This window comes from Salmo salar, chromosome ssa26 (assembly GCF_905237065.1).
Source record: "Salmo salar chromosome ssa26, Ssal_v3.1, whole genome shotgun sequence".
NCBI lineage: Eukaryota > Metazoa > Chordata > Actinopteri > Salmoniformes > Salmonidae > Salmo > Salmo salar.
In genome coordinates this window covers 16,216,839-16,237,105 of record NC_059467.1, presented here as the reverse complement: position 1 = coordinate 16,237,105, position 20,267 = coordinate 16,216,839, and the positions used below count along the sequence as shown (strand labels likewise).

The 20,267-nt window shown below is 45.3% G+C and overlaps 1 protein-coding gene across 18 annotated transcripts in view; it reads right to left on the bottom strand.

The window, feature by feature from the left end:
• Positions 1 to 20,267, bottom strand: part of tjp1a (tight junction protein 1a) — a 187,227-nt gene that overhangs the window by 40,365 nt on the left and 126,595 nt on the right. For 10 of the 18 annotated variants that reach the window (XM_014175461.2, XM_045708278.1, XM_014175454.2 and 7 more), the window contains 9 exons: positions 9,584 to 9,640; positions 5,890 to 6,014; positions 5,608 to 5,710; positions 5,082 to 5,415; positions 4,654 to 4,760; positions 3,609 to 3,777; positions 3,210 to 3,351; positions 2,633 to 2,644; positions 1,156 to 1,191 (listed from right to left, as the gene is read on the bottom strand). In XM_014175461.2, the coding sequence (XP_014030936.1) occupies positions 1,156 to 1,191; positions 2,633 to 2,644; positions 3,210 to 3,351; positions 3,609 to 3,777; positions 4,654 to 4,760; positions 5,082 to 5,415; positions 5,608 to 5,710; positions 5,890 to 6,014; positions 9,584 to 9,640 (1,085 nt within the window). The remainder of the gene's footprint in view (positions 1 to 1,155; positions 1,192 to 2,632; positions 2,645 to 3,209; positions 3,352 to 3,608; positions 3,778 to 4,653; positions 4,761 to 5,081; positions 5,416 to 5,607; positions 5,711 to 5,889; positions 6,015 to 9,583; positions 9,641 to 20,267) is intronic. The other 8 variants (XM_014175456.2, XM_014175458.2, XM_045708281.1 and 5 more) reach the window with 4 other exon arrangements.

Genomic DNA, 20,267 nt, shown 5'->3' with positions numbered 1-20,267 from the left:
TTGCAAGGGATGAATTTCAACAAAGCTGTCTGTCTATTTGTCCATGCGTCCGTCAGTCAGAGAGGGCCTACTGGCCGGTCCTGGCAGCAGCCCTTGTCCCTGTCCTAAATCTCCCGTGCCCTCCCTTCCCTGTCATGGGCGGAATGGTGTTAACAGGCAACACATCAACTAAACATAAATTCCTACGTACTGCTGTCCTTTCACCTTGCCTCCCTCCCAGCTTTCTCTCTCTGCTCTCCTTTTCTAAACACAACAGTACACAAGGACCAAAGCACAAATCTGCAATCTGTTTCTTATTTCCTCCTGTGGCGTCAATCTAAGATTACACTGTATAAATGGACATCTCAACCCAATAATGTTGTGATAAAATGTGTTTTGCATCATGAAAAGAGGGAGACTTTTATTTTTTAATTCCCACAGACCACTGTCATAACAACCATCTAAAATGGGACTGTTGCACAGCTAGATTTTGTTATTTGAGGAAAATCCCTTACAAAACTAAATGCAGGTGGCTAACTGTAACACTATATCACAGTTCAATGAGGTACTCTCACAAATGCGTTTTTTATTTCACCCTTATTTATACAGGTAAGTAAACTAGTCAAGTCTTGGTTACAATGACAACCTGATGGCATATTAGGGAATGTTTTCTCACAGGGATAAGAGAAACATTTAACTATAGAGAAAACCTCAACTATGTGAACCGTCTGATTCTGGGGCAAATCTCTGTGGGAAGTGTGTCAAATTCCTGCCTGGCCTCCTGCATAGCTAATACATACTGTGATGAGTCCTGCATGCATACTGGTCTGGTTATAACCAATCCCTGCTGACACTCACCATTTAGTCCCTCTTGCCTGACATTCATAAAGCGCAAACAGAGTATGGCTTCGAACTAGACTAGCAACATTCAAACCAAGTGCTCAAGGCTCATCAATACAAAGCACAAGGTTCAGGAATACAACATGTATTATGTTACTCCTTGTGTATGTACACAAAGACAAGTAACACCAATTCAATATCCCCAAACCTAAAGGCTAACTCTGGAAAAAAACAAGACAAAAAGACAATTTAGTACTATTGATCTACATCTAAGTACTAACCTAAACTCTAGGATGGTCTCAACAACAACTGCCAGGGTGTTTTTGTGACACTTACAGTGGGAGTATTCTGTGTAAGAATGTCCCTGCGTTCCTGCATTGAGACAAGAATTGTTATTCCACAGTGTTGTTGACAGTTACATTGGGGCTGATTTAAGGCAGTTGGTTACTGAAGTGGCTTGGTGACAAACAGGCAGCTGTAAATCACTAACAATTGGTCTTTCCAGATATCTAGTATCTATCTAGCCAGGCATTCATTCCTGCCTCTGATGACAAACTGACTTTAAAGCCATTACACAATTTTGCCATTCATCTGATTCCATATGAGCTGACAGGGCTTGGGGTTTAGACCCAGAGCATTGAGGAGAGATCAGTACCGCTACGAAGTACCAACTAACCAACCGGCTGTCAGTTTCCCCATTTCAGATCAATGGTACAGCTGCTTATCTGCATTAACGCCATCATATCAGGATGTCTACAAAACACTACAGCAGCACTGAGGAGGGAGCTAAAGACAGGTACAACAGGGGGCTAGGGGATGCTAAATCTATGTGAGATCTCTGTCAAATAAATAGGATTGTTCACTGTGATTCAAAAAGAACACACAGAACCAATGCTTGCAGAATCTCAAATGAGTAGGTTATCTGACTCTCCATACATGTGCTCTGCAGCATAAATAGCCACACCAGGAGAGGGCATAGAGGACATGGTCAAGTTTGGAAGCAGAACACTTGACTTGTGTTGTGTTTCGTTTTGAATCCAGGGCTTTCTTTTCTACAGAGCCTCTCCTCCAGGGCTCACAGCCTTCCGCCAGAGAGACAGAGAGAGAGAGAGACACACACGAGCTCCATCTGGGAAATCCATCCCCATCCTGGTTAATTGCTGTGATACGGCAGGCCGTGTGATCAGAAACCAGCAGCAGCCTTTCCTTCCACAGCTCTATCCTTCCGTCCAGCCCCTCTGGCGTCAACAGTCCAGCCCCTCTGGCGTCAACAGTCCAGCCCCTCTGGCGTCAACAGTCCAGCCCCTCTGGCGTCAACAGTCCAGCCCCTCTGGCGTCAACAGTCCAGCCCCTCTGGCGTCAACAGTCCAGCCCCTCTGGCGTCAACAGTCCAGCCCCTCTGGCGTCAACAGTCCAGCCCCTCTGGCGTCAACAGTCCAGCCCCTCTGGCGTCAACAGTCCAGCCCCTCTGGCGTCAACAGTCCAGCCCCTCTGGCGTCAACAGACCAGCCCCTCTGGCGTCAACAGACCAGCCCCTCTGGCGTCAACAGACCAGCCCCTCTGGCATCAACAGCTACATGGTCAGTCAGAGGAACTGTCAAGCCTCGCTCTGTAAAGGCACCTCATCTACTGGTCTACTTTTCTGTCTAGCGACTATCTATGCAGGCAGCTACGCAGGCAGCTACTCAGGCAGCTACGCAGGCAGCTACTCAGGCAGCTACGCAGGCAGCTATGCAGGCAAGCCAGTCACCACTACTACATGTCTGTCAAAGCCGGTTACTGCATCTCTCCACTGCTTTCCATGCAAACTTACTTTAGCCTCCAACTGAAGAGATGGAAAGAGAAAATTGTGCAACAGAGGAAAGAAAAACACAAGACATTCAATTGACTGGGAAAATGGAAGAAATGAGGCACATGTTAATATTTAGACAGTTTATCAAATATATAGTTAACATTGTACTGACTGATGCTCTGGCCCATTCCAGGCTGGTGGTGGGGGTTTCCTTTAGGTTGTGATGAGTTATTATGGACACTGTATATAGGGAGACTATATGGTGAGCTATAGGGAGGGGTGCAGGGGACGGGACATCGATGTGGAAAAGCATCAATATCCTCTCCTCTGGCCCCTACAGCAGGTCATTATGGGACTGCTGGGCTTATAGAGGCACATCTTTCTGTTCTATTCATCCTGTGTCTTCATTATCTATTGATACACAGCCCTCTAGAAGTGCTGGCGATTAACACTAACCAACCACTTACCGGCTTTAACATGAAGCATGATGAGGCTTGAGTTGCAGCGCTGTGGGTGTCTGTGTGATATGTATGACAGCTGTGTGTCCCATGATGATTGTGTAATATATATACTGTGTGTGTGTGTGTGTTTTCCTCACCTGCCGTTGCTAATCTGCCGTGGTGAGTGTCGGGAGGGGTCCGAGGGCTCAGACCGGGTAGGGGAGCGGGATCGACTGCCCCGTGCTCGATCATGGGATCGAGCGGAATGGTCTGATGTCAGTGAATGAATTTCTGAAATGTCTGTTAGAACAAAGTGGTGTTTAATATGGCGAAGGAACCGTGACAAGTAAACTAAGAAAAAAAGAGGGAAAAAAAGAAGAGAAATCTGTAGAAAAAGGATTAAGTTTTCCTTTTCAGATACCTCTGGGAAATTGCACCCTCATAATACCATGCCATATTGTGAGCTAAACAAAACGGTGTTAATCAATATGAGGTCGTTAAACACAAGATTGATCGAGGTTAACTTCCTATAGAGAAGGCACAGAGCTCCATCTCACCGTCTCGGTCGGAGTTGTTGCCGGAGGGAATGCTGTCGTCCATATCGGGGATGTTGAGCAACGTGGCTCTGTCGTCTCTCTGCACCACCATCTTTAACTTGCCCTTTGACCTCTCGATCAGCTTCTTAGCATCTATTAGCGACAGGTTCTCTGTCACTGTGCCGTTAATCTGGGAGAAAAAAAGAGAGGCTGTTTAAGGAAGGATTCATTCGCATCATTGTACAGTTTAACTTTGGACTCGTGCAACAGCACACATACACCAAAGCCATAGAGTACAAGACCTATAATCACGTTTAAAAATGTATGATATGTTTTAGCAAATGTTCCACATGCACAGTGCTTTACGTATGGTCACCTGCAGTGAGAGATTGAACACATCATATAATATTGGATAAAAATGAAATCACCAAAATGTTTATATGGGAAGGCTCAAGTCCCACAACCACACGTTATCTCACTTTCTTGTACACGCCTTCATAGTTACTACAGTTGGAAGACTCGAGTTCTATACAAGGACTCTCTTTTGAACATAGTGAAGTGGACTAAAACAGTCAGAGTCCAGGGTGTACATTCTTGTGATGAGGTAAATCTTTCCCATCAGCGACTGACTAGCCAGGAACAAAAGAGAGTGATGGAATGCATGGAACGCCTGGCCCTGCTTGGGGACTGAGTAGCATACTAATGAACTTTGAACTCCCATTACAGGCATCTCTGTCAGAGGGAACATATAAACAGCGTGGCTAGAATGGCTAGATGTCGTAGTGAAACGATGTGTTGATGAAGTCAGTGTAAAGGTATGACATTGTACACCCCTCCCCTCTCTAACTCTTTGTGAGGCCCTGGCAACCTTCCAATATTTACACTAGCTTACTAGTGAATGCATGCCCAAAATATTGCCTCATGGGAAGTGGTATGCTTAGTATATTTCTGCTCTGCATCTCAGTCCCCGTTTCTTTGAGTGCCCGTCCCAGGATTTGAACCGGTGACATTCCCACTCCAGGTCATCGTCTATAATGACTAGCCCCATCATGTCTCTGGTTCTCACCTTCAGCACCACGTCTCCCTCCTGGATGTTTCCGTCCCGTGCTGCCAGGCTCTCTGGGGAGATGTCCTTCACAAAGATGTGGCTGGCCAAACGCAGACCATACTCTACTTTAACAACAACAACAAAACAATATTAGCAGAGCATTGTGCAATACCACACCTTAAACTGTAGGGTCAAACTGACAATGCAAAGGAAAGAAAATCGGGCCTCCCGAGTGGTGCAGTGGTCTAAGGTACTGCATTGCAGTGCTAGCTGTGCAACTAGAGATTCTGGGTTCGAGTCCAGGCTCTGTAGCAGCCGGCCGCGACCGGGAGACCCATGGGGTGGCGCACAATTGGCCCAGCGTCGTCCGGGTTAGGGGAGGGTTTGGCCGGCCCAGAAAGAAATTATTCATGCTGAAAACCTACGCTGGACATTGCGGTGCCCACCTTCATTCTTGCGGGACTTGACAAGGGTGACTTTGGCGGGGCGGGACGGTGTAGAGGACCCTTGGGATCGGCCGGAGCGGGGCGAGATGCTCCTCTCTCGCGAGGCACTGTGTTCCCGCCGGCTGCTGTTGCTGCGTTCACGCTCGCGGTCGTTCGTCCGCCTGCTGGCCGTGCCGCCGCTTGCCGCTCCGTAGGCGCTGGTGGGCCCGCTGCGGCCGCTGTGCTGCTCGTAACCATCGTCTTCATCCGTGTCCTCTTCCTCGTGCTCGGACATAGTCTCCCTGTCCCCCGGGCGAGACACTGGGATCTGAACCCTCCGTTTTCTTCGGATCGTCTGGGGGGAGAAAGGGACATGATATTCTCAAACACCTTAAATGACCTCTTATCAACTCAATGAATTGAGAAACATGTCTAAATCCCTGGGGTGGCATTCATAGAAGAGGAATGTACTTGCTGAGGACAGAGGACCATAACATGAAAGGTTAGCCTGCTGTCCATTCCCCTGAGGAATAAAACATCAACTCACTATTTTTGCATTCTTTCCACTCTTCCGAAGCTGCTGCACTGCGTACGCATGCTCTACGTTGTCCATGGACACCGCGTTGACCATTACCACACGGTCATTTTCCCTGGAAGGAGAAGAGAAACAAGGACGCTCAATCACGGTCAGGATCTACATTGACCACTCCCAAATCAGGACCATAGCAGTAACATATAGGGCTGGTTACCCAGACCCAGATTAAGCCTGGTCCTGAACTAAAGATCAGGCTCACAGAAAATCTCAGTTGAAAGTGTTTTCTGCACTTACGATAAGAGTCCTTCTGCTGGGCCTCCCTTCAGGACGTCGGAGATGACAATGGAAGTCTCACCACTCTGGAAGTGAGGGTTGTCCCGGCCCCCTGAGATGGCTATGCCGAACCCAAACCCTGGGGCCTACACACATCACACACACACACACACACAACAGAAGTTGGAGACATGACGTCTGGGACAACAGTGCATGTTTTCTTCATTTCATCCATCTGGGAGTTTTGCCTGAATGCACTTGATGAACATAATACTGTACACAGTAGGAGAATACATAGGCCATACTTCCTCAGTTCAGTTAGTATAGCAGATTTAATTCATAGGCCATACTTCCTCAGTTCAGTTAGTATAGCAGATTTAATACATAGGCCATACTTCCTCAGTTCAGTTAGTATAGCAGATTTAATTCATAGGCCATACTTCCTCAGTTCAGTTAGTATAGCAGATTTAATACATAGGCCATACTTCCTCAGTTCAGTTAGTATAGCAGATTTAATACATAGAAGAAAAACACAGCTACTCTAAACTCTAGTCATTGTTTTAAAGCACAGTCAAAAGCTATAAACCATCCCTTCACGTAGCCTAGATATAGCAATAGGATTAGTGTGTGTTATGTCCATGGTTGTCTCCTGAGAGAGAAAGAGAGCGAGAGAGAAAGAGAGAGAAAGAGAGCGAGAGAGAAAGAGAGAGAAAGAGAGCGAGAGAGAAAGAGAGAGAAAGAGAGAGAAGAGAGAAAGATAGAGAAGAGAGAAAGAGAGAGAAGAGCGAGAGAGAGAGAAGAGCGAGAGCGAGAGCGAGAGAGAAGAGCGAGAGAGAGAAGAGCGAGAGAGAGAGAGAGAGAGAAGAGCGAGAGAGAGAAGAGCGAGAGAGAGAGCGAGAGAGAGAGAGAGAGAGAGAGAGAGAGAGAAGAGCGAGAGAGAGAGAGCGAGAGAGAGAAGAGCGAGAGAGAGAGAGAGAGAAAGAGAGAAGAGCGAGAGAGAGAGAAGAGCGAGAGCGAGAGAAGAGCGAGAGAGAGAGAGAGAGAGAAGAGCGAGAGCGAGAGAGAGAGAGAAGAGCGAGAGAGAGAAGAGCGAGAGAGAGAAGAGCGAGAGAGAGAGAGAGAGCGAGAGAGAGAAGAGCGAGAGAGAGAGAGAGAGAGAAAGAGAGAGAAGAGCGAGAGAGAGAGAAGAGCGAGAGCGAGAGAGAGAGAGAAGAGCGAGAGAGAGAGAGAGAGAGAAGAGCGAGAGAGAGAAGAGCGAGAGAGAGAGAAGAGCGAGAGCGAGAGAGAGAGAGAAGAGCGAGAGAGAGAGAGAGAGAGAAGAGCGAGAGAGAGAAGAGCGAGAGAGAGAGAGAGAGAGAGAGAGAGAGAGAGAAGAGCGAGAGAGAGAGAGAGAGAGAGAGAGAGAGAAGAGCGAGAGGTGTCTGGCACAGTGATCTGATCTGATCTCAGGTCTCTCCTCTCTCTAGTCAGTCTGTCACCTCTGACTGTATCCTACATTATCACAGCCAGCCTGACTCTTTCCTGACTCCTGATCTCCTGACAGATGGCCAGGCCAGGACGCCACTCAGGACTGGAGACTGAGAGGAGAGACACTTATAGTAACCCTGCTGGTGATCCGCTCGCTGGCACAACCACACATTGACAGCATGCCTCTAGTCTGGTCCCAGATCTGTTAGTGTCGTGTAGCCAACTCCTATGGTTGTTGTTATGTTATTAAACATTGGCTGTCTGGAGGGGTGCAATGAGATAAACCCAGTCAACAATATGTCTACACATCACCTGAGGTTTCACTAGTCTAGTCCTGCGAGTGTCTGTCATTGAAAGGTGTAAAGACCAACATTTTTATAACATGCTTATTACTACAGTGCAATCATGGGGTAAACTAATTAAAGTGGTAGGCCTATACCAGTGTAAGTGGGATAATAATATGGTGTTGTAAAGGGAGCAGGTGGTGCCAGAGTTATGCCTTCACCACTGTTGTGATTCTACTCTTGTAGTTGTTTTGCTTTCCAATGCTCTAGTGTAGGGGTTGTTAAACTATTTCAGCCTGGGACCAAATGAGAAATTCAGTGTTTTCCTGGGACCAAAGCTCCTGAAAACATACCCCCAAGGGGGCCCTAAGCGAGATTTGGTTCGGGGGGCCCCACCTCACCTCGCGGGCAAAACATTTTTAAAAGTACATTTTGTGCAATTGTACACATTTTGCCATGACTTACGCCATGTTGATATCTGAGTGGGAGTGACTAACAAAATCAATGCTTCAAATATGCCTGTAAACAGCAGCATGCCGACCTGTTCCCTGTCCTGTCTCTTAAACAATGACAATACAGGGTTCTTATACCCTACCCATAGTGCATTTGACCAATGAAAACAAGGAATTTCACACACTGATCAATTAACATTCAAAAGACATGAATTACAATCCAAATGTCCTTCGGATCATAAACATACTTGAACATATACCAGCACATATCTCAATAACGGTCCTAAACCATGGTTAAGGAATAACTAGACTTTGGGGATATGCGCTCCAACGCACCCCCACCTGTCCGTCAATTCTCTGAACAGGAAATTAACAGAACCCTCTTCAATAAACGAGGAAATACAAGGTAATCATACACATTTCTGACGCTCTACCTTCACATTTTAATTAGTAAACAATATCACATTCTACTTTTAATCACTTAATGTATGACCAGAAACAGCCTATATTAAAATCAGGGAGATGCAGCACAAGAACCAATGGCCGGCGCTCCCAACTCAAACTCTTAACACACCGTTTCTCACCTTTTACAGGTGACCAGCAACAATCAAGAGGACATCGCTAACCCACATTATTATCAATAAATAAATGTGCTTCTCATCAACCGTAAATCATTGTCAGTGTCTGGTTATTCATCATTTCTTTAATTCAAGTGATGGAGGACATGGGACGATCATCACAGTGACTGACATCACCAGAGAAAAATTGCTGATGCACAACCACATTTACAAATTGCACCTTGTGAATTATACTATTCTAACTCTCAACAGTAAGTTGAGACCCAGACAAAAAAAAGTATTGGCAATTGGCAACATAGTGTAGGGTACTAATAGTGATGGGCAGAAAAATGGGCAGAAAAAAAATGCTTTTTTGACAATATCGCAATAGTATTTTATTTAGTTTAGTTATTTTTTCACACTTAAATTTCCATGACTGATCACTTGTTTTCTCGTGGCTTTCTCGACCCTCTGCAGCAGACATTTGGTAAGCAATATTTTCAAAACATTAAATCGCAATAAAATCACAGTATCGACTCGCAATTCATATAGTGAGAATTGCAATACATATTTTATCGGTACCAAAGTATCGCGATAATATCATATCGTGAGGTCACTGGCAAATCCCAGCCGTAGGTACTCACATAGACCAGTTCATGTGTAGTCTACACAACATACAGTATTCCCTGTGATCCTGGAGTGTCATGGGGCTGGCTGCCAACAGGAAGAGAAGAGAAACACACAGGAAGAGGACGCTACATAGCTCTCTCTTCCTCACTGGAGCTTCCTGACATCTTTATGCTGGACCCATTGTGTGTTCCATCAGCACACTTCCTGATCCTGCAGCTGGCCTTCCCGGCACTGAGAGAGAGGGATGATGATGTAGGGATGGAGAGGGCTACATAGGAATGGAGAGAGAGAGAGAGAGAGTAACGGAGAGAGGTAAAACACTTACCCTGTGAAGGGTCACTGTGTGCTGTTCCCATATTACGGTTTCCTCCATCGCTGCGCTCTAAGACAGGGAGAGAGAGGGAGAGAAATGTCACTATCATTAGGGTAATGAGGGTAAGCGGTTAACACTGTGATAATGAGCATTCCGAAACCAGGGTAAAAGTCCACGGGAGGTAATGTATGCAGCGTAAAAAAACTATACTCAAAAGGAAAGGATTTTCTTCTAGACAGAGAGATTGAACTTGTGGTAGACCTCGGAGTGACTCTGGCTGGCTGGATACTGAGTCACGGTTTTAAAAGCCTATCATGCGCTCTCTCCGTTTGCAGAGCACTTGTGATGGTCTGGGTTTCATGCTGAGAGGAGAGGAGGCGGAGGCTGCCTGGAGGGCAATGCTCTTTACTGGGTACCTAGCGGACTGACAGAGAGAGGAGAGAGAGAGACAGAGAGCGCCTGAGGACCATTATACCCCAAACACTGACTGACTGCACCACAGACCACTGGGATGTCACCACTGCAGTGTTACTTAACACAGACATGCACACACACACACACACACACACACACACACACACACACACACACACACACACACACACACACACACACACCAGCTTCGCCACCGTTGGTTCCCACATGTCCGTGTTACTGCATCACTGGGGGTGAGACAGACCCTGGAATCGCTTGCTTGCACTTTTGTGAGTACCAATGTGAGGTATAATCTGCAAACATTATAGACGTGTGTTGCACAGAGTAGACAGCCCGCACAGATTCAATCTGGTTTACAGTGGAAGTGAACGTTTGTTTGCTATAAAAAGATGGACCATCTTCAGTTTGTTTTGAGTTTCATCCTAGGTGAGCAAGGTCTACCTGGACCTCAGTGCTGCCTGCCAGTGTGGATTAAGCTAAACAGTAACACTACAAAAGGAAACACCAGTGACCAGACAGACAGTCGTGGTGAATTCATCACACAAACAGGCAGCTCCCTCCCTCTCTGGGACTAACACTGTCCTCTGTGCTGTCCTCCCCACAGTACTGCTCCACCCGTGACTGCGCTTTGGCCTGCAGCTTTAAATCACAGCTCTGCACCCACAAATCCACTTTTAGAAGTCTGACTGATGCACAGCAAGCCCTGCTGGTATCCAGGCATTTAGCTGTAATGATACAGCTGCTCTAATGCAGAGGAGCTGCGCTGGAGAAGAAGAAGACAAGCAAACCTAACAACATTATGACCAACCTCCTCTTCATCCCCATCATCACAGCAATCATCATCAGGACTATTACAGTCTCCTCTAGACAGTCCATGTTTTGTCTGGCTAATGCTGAGTGGACCTGGTGAAGACAGCACAAATATGAGTCCCAGCTATTTGGTGCCAGGCCCAGAAATGGAGATGTTTGATTGGGAGAGCTGAGAAGCAGGGTGGAGACAGCCATGGAATTCACAATAAGTGACACAGCATAGCCTTGTTTCACACTAACATGTCTGGAATGGCCAGACTGGGAATATTTTACTAATATTATATGACTAAGAAGTTACAGGATTAACACTACCAACATTTATTTTTCCTCAGAATTCCTGTTTGACTCAGAGTGTTTTCAGGGTGTGGGTAGGAGAAGGGCTAGTGTTTTCAGGGTGTGGGTAGGAGAAGGGCTAGTGTTTTCAGGGTGTGGGTAGGAGAAGGGCTAGTGTTGTCAGGGTGTGGGTAGGAGAAGGGCTAGTGTTTTCAGGGTGTGGGTAGGAGAAGGGCTAGTGTTGTCAGGGTGTGGGTAGGAGAAGGGCTAGTGTTTTCAGGGTGTGGGTAGGAGAAGGGCTAGTGTTTTCAGGGTGTGGGTAGGAGAAGGGCTAGTGTTGTCAGGGTGTGGGTAGGAGAAGGGCTAGTGTTTTCAGGGTGTGGGTAGGAGAAGGGCTAGTGTTGTCAGGGTGTGGGTAGGAGAAGGGCTAGTGTTGTCAGGGTGTGGGTAGGAGAAGGGCTAGTGTTGTCAGGGTGTGGGTAGGAGAAGGGCTAGTGTTGTCAGGGTGTGGGTAGGAGAAGGGCTAGTGTTTTTTCGGGGTGTGGGTAGTTTGTCAGGTTGTGGGTATGTACAGTACGGTACTTTTGGCCGGGGTGTGGGTATGTACAGTACGGTACTTTTGGCCAGGGTGTGGGTATGTACAGTACGGTAGTTTTGGCCAGGGTGTGGGTATGTACAGTACGGTAGTTTTGGCCGGGGTGTGGGTATGTACAGTACGGTAGTTTTGCCCAGGGTGTGGGTATGTACAGTACGGTAGTTTTGCCAGGGTGTGGGTATGTACAGTACGGTAGTTTTGGCCAGGGTGTGGGTATGTACAGTACGGTAGTTTTGCCAGGGTGTGGGTATGTACAGTACGGTAGTTTTGCCAGAGTGTGGGTATGTACAGTACGGTAGTTTTGGCCAGGGTGTGGGTATGTACAGTACGGTAGTTTTGCCAGGGTGTGGGTATGTACAGTACGGTAGTTTTGCCAGGGTGTGGGTATGTACAGTACGGTAGTTTTGCCAGAGTGTGGGTATGTACAGTACGGTAGTTTTGCCAGAGTGTGGGTATGTACAGTACGGTAGTTTTGGCCAGGGTGTGGGTATGTACAGTACGGTGGTTTTGCCAGGGTGTGGGTATGCACAGTACGGTAGTTTTGCCAGAGTGTGGGTATGTACAGTACGGTAGTTTTGGCCAGGGTGTGGGTATGTACAGTACGGTGGTTTTGCCAGGGTGTGGGTATGCACAGTACGGTAGTTTTGGCCAGGGTGTGGGTATGTACAGTACGGTGGTTTTCGCCGGGGTGTGGGTATATAAGTGTTCTCTTGAACTCCCCACATCTCTGTAATGAACACACAGTTAACCCCTTGACCCTGATTTTCATGGCAGCTCAATGTGGATGTTATTCATGTCCATAATTGGCGCAGGCAGGGTTTGTGCTGCACCTCCCTCCCACTGTCTGCCCCTGAGACTCCCACATTCGCGCCGCCATTACCTGGGGGGGGGGCTGACCCATTTAGCCAAAGCTGCCCCCCTACCACACATTCCTGTCAAGTGTTTGTAAGGCTGGAGGTCATACATTTTGCCAACAGTACACTGCAAAGCAGACAGTGGGGGCCCATGCTATGAGAAAAATGTCCATGCCGTTTGTGGGCCATGTGACAAGGGGGCCTCGTCTTAGAATGAACACGACACGACAATTTCCGGCGCCGACAGAGATGGCCGCCTCGCTTCTCGTTCCTAGGAAACTATGCATCACAAGCATTTCGCTACGCTCGCATTAACATCTGTTAACCATGTGTATGTGACAAATAAAATGAGATTTTATTTGAAGCTATAAGGGGACAGGAAGGGAGCAAGGTTGTAACTGACATACATACTCTGTATGGCCAGTAACTGGATACACAGGATACATTCAATTAAAACTGTGGCCAGATCACATTTTAAAGAGATTTGTCTCTATTCCATACACATGCAAACTACTCCCAGCAGAGTATCAACACACAGCATTAACAATATATGCCTGATCTCTCCCTAAATACGAGAGCCTGAGACAATGAAGAAGGCTTATAATTCACTGCACTTACCCTAACCATCCCCCCCTCACACACCCCCTTCCAGCTGTGGACCCAGATGTTAAAAGACAGTGCAAACACACACACACACACACACACACACACACACACACACACGAATCTCCTCCAACGTCCATTGTTTTCCTCCCTCTTCCACTCAGGTGATTTTTCCTTTCACTGCTGTGGTGACTCAGAGAGTGGCCTTAGTAGTGGGACGTGTCTGACTGGGAAGGGCTTTATCGTATCGGTAGGGTGTGACTGGCAGTACCGGTCATGAGGGCGCAGGGCATAACGGTTATCGGTAGGCCTCAGGGTCAGAGAAGGGTGGTTAGTGAGTCAGGAGGAGAGGACTGTTCACCCCAGTGCGGCTAAACACTGCTCTCGTCTACTCCTCTGATGGGATTATATTTTAAAATGATTCACCATAAACAGCTTGTTGTGAAGTGTGAGTAGAATGTAGAACAGGGTCTGGTACAGAGAGAACACTGCAGAAATCAGGTCCTAATCTGAGGACATTACGCATGGCTGTTCCAGCCATAAAAGACATGTGCTACTGCTGCTGTGTTCTACTGCTGGGAACAATCCTGAAGAAGCCATCTGCAGGGACACTATTTAAAAAGCCAGTGGAACTTGTTGCTATGATACACATTCGTACTACACATTGACTACCGAGAATACCACTGAACATTAGCATTCCTGTTGAAGATAAATGCAGATGGCCAAATCCCTGACTGGGACGTTTTCTGGCGTCCTAGACCCCCATCAACAGTAGGAGAACACTGGGAGTGAATATTGTTTCAGCCAGGACAGCACAGCCTTGCATTCACCCATTTGACTCATGTAGCAAATGCTAACAATACTATCTGATGGAAACTGCTACAGGAATACTACGCCTTGTAGCATAGGGCCAAAGCAAATGATTAGCTAATAAACAACATCTGACGTTCCAGAACAAATACCCCCAAAATGGTGATTATCTTATCTCAAAGTCACAGTAGAGTTACATAAAACAATGAGTGTCTTGATATTACAAGGGGGATGTTTGGTATATTTATACCATGATTCACATTTAGTCAGACTTGAGCCATGGCCAGAGAGGCCCTTGTTGAGAAACAAAGAGTAGGCAGGTGTGGACAGCCCAGTGTACAGCCTGGGCCTTGATCTGTGGTTAAAGGGGCTCTTTGTGTTACTGAGCCCTCCCAGAGACAGCAGCCTCAGCTCTTGTCCGGCCTGCTTCAAAGACTATACACAACACAGTGCAGGCCATACTACTGACAGCCCAGAAATAACCTGTAGCAGACAGCTTTCAGCAGGAGGACTGGGACTCTTTCATGCCATGTGATGTAGTGTTTGGGTATATAACAAGCTCCCTCGTCCTGATTCTCTGTCTAGCGATGGTGTTCTGTGTGTGTGTGTGATTAGCAATTGAGAGTGTTAGCTGTGGATGAGAAGGTTAGCTCCCTCCTCATTACTCACCCATGTTGGAAGGAAGACAAGCTGCTATAAATAACTCCTGTTATCCATGATGATTACAGTTGTGGTTTTCACTCAGAGAACCTGGAATCATGCAGGATAATCAGTAGGACAAAAAGGCGTGAGGAAGCTTAGGACAGGTCACCTCCATAGAAATAGAATTACAGAACACTGACTTGAACGGGGATGCCCGTTTTAGTCATTCTATGGTCACTTCCTCCTTCCGCTGTAAATACAACAAAGAAGTGGAACTAACAGTTCGAGCTGGTAGATAGCTACCTCTCACTTTTCATGAACACTATTCATTTTTATTCTTTCATTTCAAAAGGGACAATAGGCAATAATAATGACTCAGACAATACTGAGGTATAATAGTTCCAGAGTTAGCTAGACAGCTCATTTCGCATGCATAGGCCCATGCAAGCATACGAGGGAAATTCACAAACAGTAGCCTAACAACTTTTTTCACTGTCAGGTGTCTAACTAGAGCAAGAGAAACCAAACGTGATGAGACCAGGCGATGAGGTTAAGTCAAGTGGTCAGTTATGACTGACCTCATGAGCAAACAGGAAACACAGGGAGAGAGGGGGAAGTTTCTGATCTCTGCGTTCCTTGATTACGTGTCGCAGTCCACTATTAGTCATCATCCCTTTATGGAATCAAAAACATGGGAGTGTCACTGCCAACATAGTGCCCTTGTACTGTCAACAGCTGCTTTGTGTTTGGTCAGGTTTCTGTAGCATTATTTGTTATAGCTAGTAGTCTTCATGCTCTTCTTCAGCTGTCCCCATAGGAGAACCCTTTGAAGAACCCTTTTGGGTTCCAAATAGAACCCTTTTGGGTTACAGGTAGAACCCTTTCAAAAGGGTTCTTTCTACCTGGAACCAAAAAGGGCTCCTGCGGGGAAAGCTGGAGAACCCTTTTGGAACCTTTTTTTCTAAGAGTGTATAGAAGGAAAAATCTAAACACAAACATGGTTGACATTAATGTGAAGGTTACTGTGAAGTAAAATCCTTATGGAGCATTAGGTCAGTGTGTCTGTGTGGTCGTGATTGTATGGAACAGGAAGCTACCAATAGCAGGATTAACCCACAGGAAGTTGAGTTCCCTTCCTGTTTGCAAGGAATCATTTCAGCTTGGAGAGAAAATACCCTGGACGGAGAAAAAAAAAAGAGAGCTCCTTGGAAACATAACTAATCATATTCAAAACACTGAAGACCAGGTAAAACAATTCAGCCAAACCAAGAGATTTTTCAAATGATAAAATATAGTGTTACTTGAGGCAAAATGCTGTATAAACATTACATATGGTAATTATTCAAAGGCCATAAAGCCAGTGTGATACAATAGTTAGTCAAACACAGAACATGCACATTTCAGAGAGAGTGGACCAGGTTTCTGGTTCTGATCAAAGAAAATAAGAGTTCCTGAGGATGTCTTGTCTGTCTGCCAGAGGGGAGGCCTAAATTTAGATGAAGACCAGACACACAACAACACAACGCTCCTGGAATAAAAGCCAGTTCTAGAGTCAACATGGGCTTGGGACATGTGATCTGGATGTACACACATTAACACAGACAGACACACAGCTGCAGACCCTAGCTATTCCCTACGCAGCAGCATCTGCACTGCATCACCATATAAGCCAGTAGTAGTGTTCTTCACCATAGGCCTACCACACAGAGTTCTAGCCAGCACCTGCCTTAACCGCTCATGGAGGCTGAAGGTACAATTAGGTGATCAAGTCATAGCCTTATTTTAGGGCATTAAAAATCAGCCATACATATTTTTCTGCCCAAATAAAGACTAACTACAGTGTGGATGTGTTTGGTTATATTTTATTTAAAAAAATCACAGCAGTAATGGATGGGTAGACTATCTATGAATAGAGGTATTTAAGGGACAATACTGGAAAAACAAAACAACATTGCATAACACATCAAGTCTGCCCAGCAACCAGGCTGTCAGACATGACTGGTTGGCTCTCAAAAACAATACAATAAAAATGAATGCAATCTAATCAGAACATCAATGCAAATATTATACTGGTAGGCTAATGATTGATATTGAACACATAATTGTGGTGCACGGAAATGTAATTCTGCATTGCAACGGTTTTGTATTCAAAGACAGATGACGAGCTCACTTCCCTTCCACGGCACAATTGTACTTCCCTGAAGGGAAATCCTCTAGGTCACAATCAAAACACACACACCCCTGCACTAGTGCTCCAGATTTTCTGATTTCCAAATTGAAACGTGTAGGCCTAGTCTGCCACCTAAATCTGCTGTAGACCATGGGTACATTATTTCTACGATATATTATACATACAGTACCAGTCAAAAGTTTGGACACATCTACTCATTCAAGAGTTCTTCTTTATTTTTACTATTTTCTACATTGTAGAATAATAGTGAAGACATCAAAACTATGAAATAACACATATGGAATCATGTAGTAACCAAAAAAGTGTTAAATCAAAATGTATTTTAGATTTGAGATTCTTCAAAGTAGTCACCCTTTGCCTTGATGACAGCTTTGCACACTCTTGGCATTCTCTCAACCAGCTTCATGAGGTAGTCACCTAGAATGCATTCAATTAACCTGTTAGGGCTAGGGGGCAGTATTTACACGGCCGGATAAAAAACGTACCCGATTTAATCTGGTTACTACTCCTGCCCAGTAACTAGAATATGCATATAATTATTGGCTTTGGATAGAAAACACCATAAAGTTTCTAAAACTGTTTGAATGGTGTCTGTGAGTATAACAGAACTCATATGGCAGGCAAAAACCTGAGAAGAGTTCATGCAGGAAGTGGCCTGTCTGACAAGGTGTTGTTGTTCTTGCCTCTGTTTATTGAAGAGTCAGGATCTTAGCTGTAACGTGACACTTCCTACGGCTCCAATAGGCTCTCAGAGCCCGGGAAAAAGCTGAACGATGTCGAGGCAGCCCCAGGCTGAAACACATAATCGCCTTTGCCAAGTGGCCGATCAGAGGACAAAGGAATTAGGGGCGTGCCCGAGTCGACCCAGTGATATTTTTTTCTTTCGGCTGTTTACCTAATTGCAGATTCCCGGTCGGAATATTATCGCTTTTTTACGAGAAAAATGGCATAAAAATTTATTTTAAACAGCGGTTGACATGCTTCGAAGTACGGTAATGAAATATTTCGAAATCTTTTGGCACGAAATGCGCGTGACCCTTATTTACCATTCAGATAGTGTCCTAACTATGGATTATTTTGGACCAAACCAACATTTGTTATTGAAGTAGAAGTCCTGGGAGTGCATTCTGACGAAGAACAGGAAAGGTAATCAAACTTTTCTAATAGTAAATCGGAGTTTGGTCAGGGCTAAACTTGGTGGGTGTCTAAATAGCTAGCCCTGTGATGCCGGGCTATCTACTTAGAATATTGCAAAATGTGCTTTCACCGAAAAGCTATTTTAAAATCGGACATAGCGAGTGCATAGAGGAGTTCTGTATCTATAATTCTTAAAATAATGATGTTTTTTGTGAACGTTTATCGTGAGTAATTTAGTAAATTCACCGGAAGTTTGCGGGGGGTATGCTAGTTCTGAACGTCACATGCTAATGTAAAAAGCTGGTTTTTGATATAAATATGAACTTGATTGAACAAAACATGCATGTATAACATAATGTCCTAGGGTTGTCATCTGATGAAGATCATCAAAGGTTAGTGCTGCATTTAGCTGTGGTTTGGGTTTATGTGACATTATATGCTAGCTTGAAAAATGGGTGTCTGATTATTTCTGGCTGGGTACTCTGCTGACATAATCTAATGTTTTGCTTTCGTTGTAAAGCCTTTTTGAAATCGAACAATGTGGTTAGATTAACGAGCGTCTTGTCTTTAAAATGGTGTAAAATAGTCATATGTTTGAGAAATTGAAGTAATAGCATTTCTAAGGTATTTGAATAACGCGCCACGGGATTCAACTGGCTGTTGAGTAGGTGGGACGATTTCGTCCCGCCGACCCTAGAGAGGTTAATGTGTTTGAGCCAGTCAGTTGTGTTGTGACAAGGAAGATGTGGTATACAGAAGATAGCCCTATTTGGTAAAAGACCAAGTCCATATTATGGCAAGAACAGCTCAAATAAGCAAAGAGAAGCGACAGTCCATCATTACTTTAAGACATGAAGATCAGTCAATAAGGAACATTTCAAGAACTTTGTGCAGTCGCAAAAACCATCAAGTGCTATGATGAAACTGGCTCTCATGAGGACCGCCACAGGAAAAGGAAGACCCAGTTACCTCTGCTGCAAAGAATAAGTTCATTAGAGTTACCAGCCTCAGAAATTGCCCGAATAAATGCTTCAGAGTTCAAGTAACAGACATCTCAACATCAACTGTTCAGAGGAGACTGCGTGAATCAGGCCTTCATGGTAGAATTGCTGCAAAAAACACTACTAAATGACACCAATAAGAAGAAGAGACTTGCTTGGGCCAAGAAGCACGAGCAATGGACATTAGACCGGTGGAAATCTGTCCTTTGGTCTGATGGGTCCAAATTTGAGATTTTGTTTCCAACCGCCGTGTCCTTGTGAGACGCAGAGTAGGTAAACGGATGATCTCCGCATGTGTGGTTCCCACCGTGAAGCATGGAGGAGGTGGTGTGATGGGGTGAGGGTGCTTTTTTGGTGACACTGTCAGTGATTTATTTAGAATTCAAGGCCCACTTAACCAGCATTGCTACCACAGCATGTTGCAGCGATACGCCATCCCATCTGGTTTGGGCTTAGTGTGACTATAATATTGTTTTTCAATAGGACAAAGACCCAACACACCTCCAGGCTGTGTAAGGGCTATTTGACCAAGAAGGAGAGTGATGGAGTGCTGCATCAGATGACCTGGCCTCCACAATCCCCCGACCTTAACCCAATTGCACAGTCACTTCACCCCTACCTACATGTATAAATTACCTCAACTAACCTGTACCCCCACACACGGACTCGGTACCCCCTGTATATAGCCTCGTTATTGTTATTTTATTGTGTTACTCCTTATCATTTCTAACTTTAGTTTATTTGGTAAATATTTTCTTAACTCTTCTTGAACTTCACTGTTGGTTAACTTTTTAGGGTATGGGGGGGACAGTATTTTCGATTTCGGATGAAAAGCGGGCCCATAGAAAACTGCCTAATACTCGGGCCCAGAGTCAAATATTTGCATATTATTAGTAGATTTGGATAGAAAACACTCTGAAGTTTCTAAAACTGTTTTAATGATGTCTGTGAGTATAACAGAACTCATATGACAGGCAAAGACCTGAGAAAAATCCAACCAGGAAGTGGGAAATCTGATGCTTGTAGTCTTTTCAAGTCATTGCCTATCTAACACACAGTGACTTAGGGTTCATTTTGCACTTCCTAAGGCTTCCACTAGATGTCAACAGTCTTTAGAACCTTGTTTCGGGCTTTTGCAGTGAACAGAGAGCGAACAAGAAGGCCGGGAAGTTGGTGACTCAGAAAATGACATGACTTCAGTGGCGCGCATTCACGTGATGAGGTAGCTGTGTTCCATAACGTTTTTCAAGACATTGGAATCGTCCGGATGGAATATTACGTTTTATGTTAAAAAGGCCCTAAAGATTGATGCTATACAACGTTTGACATGTTTCTACGAACATAA